The following is a 2671-nucleotide window of genomic DNA, read 5'->3' on the forward strand; positions in this document are numbered from 1 at the left end:
ACTCCATGGCAGTAGGTGTGGTTTGGGCTTTGCTTCTGTGAAGACTGACAGCCTTGGAGACCCTGTGGGCAGTTCCACTCTGTCCTCTAGGGGCACTGTGAGTTGGACTTGACCCCACAGCAGTGGGTATGGTTTGGGCTTTGCTTCCAAGAAGATTGACAGCCTTGAGACCCTGTGGGCAGTTCCACTCTGTCCTCTAGGGGTGCTGAGTTGAAATAGACTTCCTAACAGTGGCTGTGCTTTTGTTATGTTACAGTAGAGTCCATGGATAGCACAAACAGTTAAACACTCAGTTAAAGCGGAAGGTTGGTGGCTTGAGTCCACCCAGAGGCAACTTGAAAGAATGGCCTTGTGGTTACTTCCCATAAAAGCAGCCATTGACAACCCTCTGGGGCAGTTTCACTCTGACATACCCATGGGGCGCCAGGATTCAGAATCAACTCAGTGGCAACTGGCTTAGTGCCAAAGGAGCGAGATGGCCACATCTTCTGACCTCCTCTAACCCCACAAGAGGAAGACAGAATCACCATCAGTAGCCCAAGGCCTGTTCCTGGGATGCCAGACATGCTGCCTCCCTCCAGCCCTTTCATCAACCCTGACACCAACCGTTGTTCCTGCAGCACCCATCACCTTTCTGTTGGGTTCAGTAATTTGCTGCAGTGGCCACACAGAACTCACAGACTATGGGGTTTATTAGGGAAGCACCAACCTACATAAAATTCAAGTTAAGGAACAATGCTCAGTCTCTCTCAGCCTGCTGTCTCAGCCTGCCGTCTCTCAGCCTGCCATCTCTCTCCCAGCAGTACAGGTCTCTCACTGTCTCTCTTTCTCAGCAACGCATGTTTCTCAGGAGTGCATTTCTCTCAGCAGCACGTCTTTCTCAGCTAGCAGTCAGAAAGACTCCTTCTGTCTCTAGGAGGGCACCTTTTGAGCCTGGCAGAGTGACCACTAACCAATCCCAATATCAGAATTCTATACACCTGAGAAAGAGAGAACTTCCCAGAAAATTACTTTGTGCTGCTCCCAACAGAAAAACCCCAGGTGGATAGCTTTAACAATCAGGAGCTACTCAGTTGCTCATGGCAAATTCCACCAGAGTTTACAAAGACTTATAGCTGGAAAAGCCATACCAGGTAATTTACTACACTGCACTTGGTTTCAGTTTTTTATGTAGCAAGAGGAAACCAATTGTCACAAATGTTTAGTGACAAAATTAAAAATAATTGACTACAATTTGTTTTGTAAGAGAGGCCAACTAATGAGAAGAATGAGATCGTTAACGAGGGTCAGCAGCCATGTTTCCAGTCATCTGCATGACGGCACATGGTCATTTTAATGGTTGCACACAGACAGGCTGTGGCCACGTTCGGACTGTGGTCGTGGTTTGCCAGCCCTTCATTTAAAGTATCCATGTAGTCATTGCATATACTTTCCTTCTGACTGGTCCTCAGACTTTTCCCAAAAAGGGCTATCAGGGATGAAGTTCAGAGGGCAGAACGGGATGGGAAAGAAGAGCAAATGGGAAAAGGGTTGTTAACATCGTAGGGATGTAGTGAATGTCACAGAACAAAACATGTATGAACTGTTCCACGGAAACCAGTTTCTGCCGTAAACTTCCACCCAATCACCATAAAAAGTTAAAAACAGAATGAAAGGATGACCTGCTATGCTTCTAAGCCTGATGTCGTTGTAAGTTCCTGCACCCAGAAGCTCCTGTCAAAATGCCGCCAGGTTGGTCAGAAGGAGCTTGGCACAGAAGAAGGCATTTGGTTTTTTGCGTATGGGCCTCGCATGCAAAGACGGATGGCACTGTGACAGGTAACTTTCCTTTATTAAAATTTTCTCTTTTCTTTGCTTTTACCCAAAGATTGAAAGATGCCATAACAACAAGTAAAGAGCAGGAATCAAAGTACCAGGCCAGTCACCCCAACCTCAGGAGGCTGGACGATTCAGGTTAGTGGAGACCTGCAGGCTCTCCGGAGTTGGTGTTGGCATGGAGTGAGGCGGGGCCCAGGGGCCAACGCACATGTGCTGGGTGCAGCATGGCAGGGACTGAGCACCAAGAGCAGGACATCTTGCTGCTGGAGATGGGTGTGGATGAGGGGCTTATTCCTCTCTCCATCGGAAGGAAGTAGGTATACAAAAAGGGCATAGGGGAGACAGAGCCACCATCACCTCACAGGCTGATTCCTACGAGGACAGACATGCTGCCACCCTCCAGCCTTTTACCAGTTCTCACACCAGCCGTCCCTCCCGTGGCACCTCACTGCTTCTCTGTGGGGTTCGATAATTCGTGGCAATGGCCACACACAACTCACGATTATGGGGTTTATTAGGGAAGTAACAGGTTCAGAAACACACTCAGGATACATTTCTTCCATCAGGACAGTCTCCCCTCTGCCGTGGCCTCAGACACACCTCTCTGGCCCTTGGCCTCTCACCCTGACCTCTGCCCTGCTCCGGCAAATGTTACAGAGCTCTTTTAGCCCTGCCAATAGGTACACCTAGGTGCACCCCACGCCGCCAGCAACGCTCCTTCCCAAGAGCACTCAGCTTTCTCGTTCCCTGTGCTGAGAAGCCCACCACTCCGTGTAATGCTTCTTGGTTCCACTGTCTCTCAGCCAGGCGTCTCTGCCAAAGAGGTACAGTGCAGGGATCTCACGTCCAAGGG

General features: G+C 49.5%; 1 protein-coding gene across 1 annotated transcript in view; it reads left to right on the forward strand.

The window, feature by feature from the left end:
- The window catches only part of SNAP29 (synaptosome associated protein 29), a 34355-nt gene that overhangs the window by 22159 nt on the left and 9525 nt on the right, over positions 1-2671 (forward strand). The window contains exon 3 of the mRNA XM_042782904.1: positions 1868-1953. Within this exon, the coding sequence (XP_042638838.1) occupies positions 1868-1953 (86 nt within the window). The remainder of the gene's footprint in view (positions 1-1867; positions 1954-2671) is intronic.

Source organism: Orycteropus afer, unplaced genomic scaffold, assembly GCF_000298275.1.
Source record: "Orycteropus afer afer isolate SDZICR_OR568_19922 unplaced genomic scaffold, OryAfe1.0 scaffold00502, whole genome shotgun sequence".
In the NCBI taxonomy this organism is placed as follows: Eukaryota; Metazoa; Chordata; class Mammalia; order Tubulidentata; family Orycteropodidae; genus Orycteropus; species Orycteropus afer.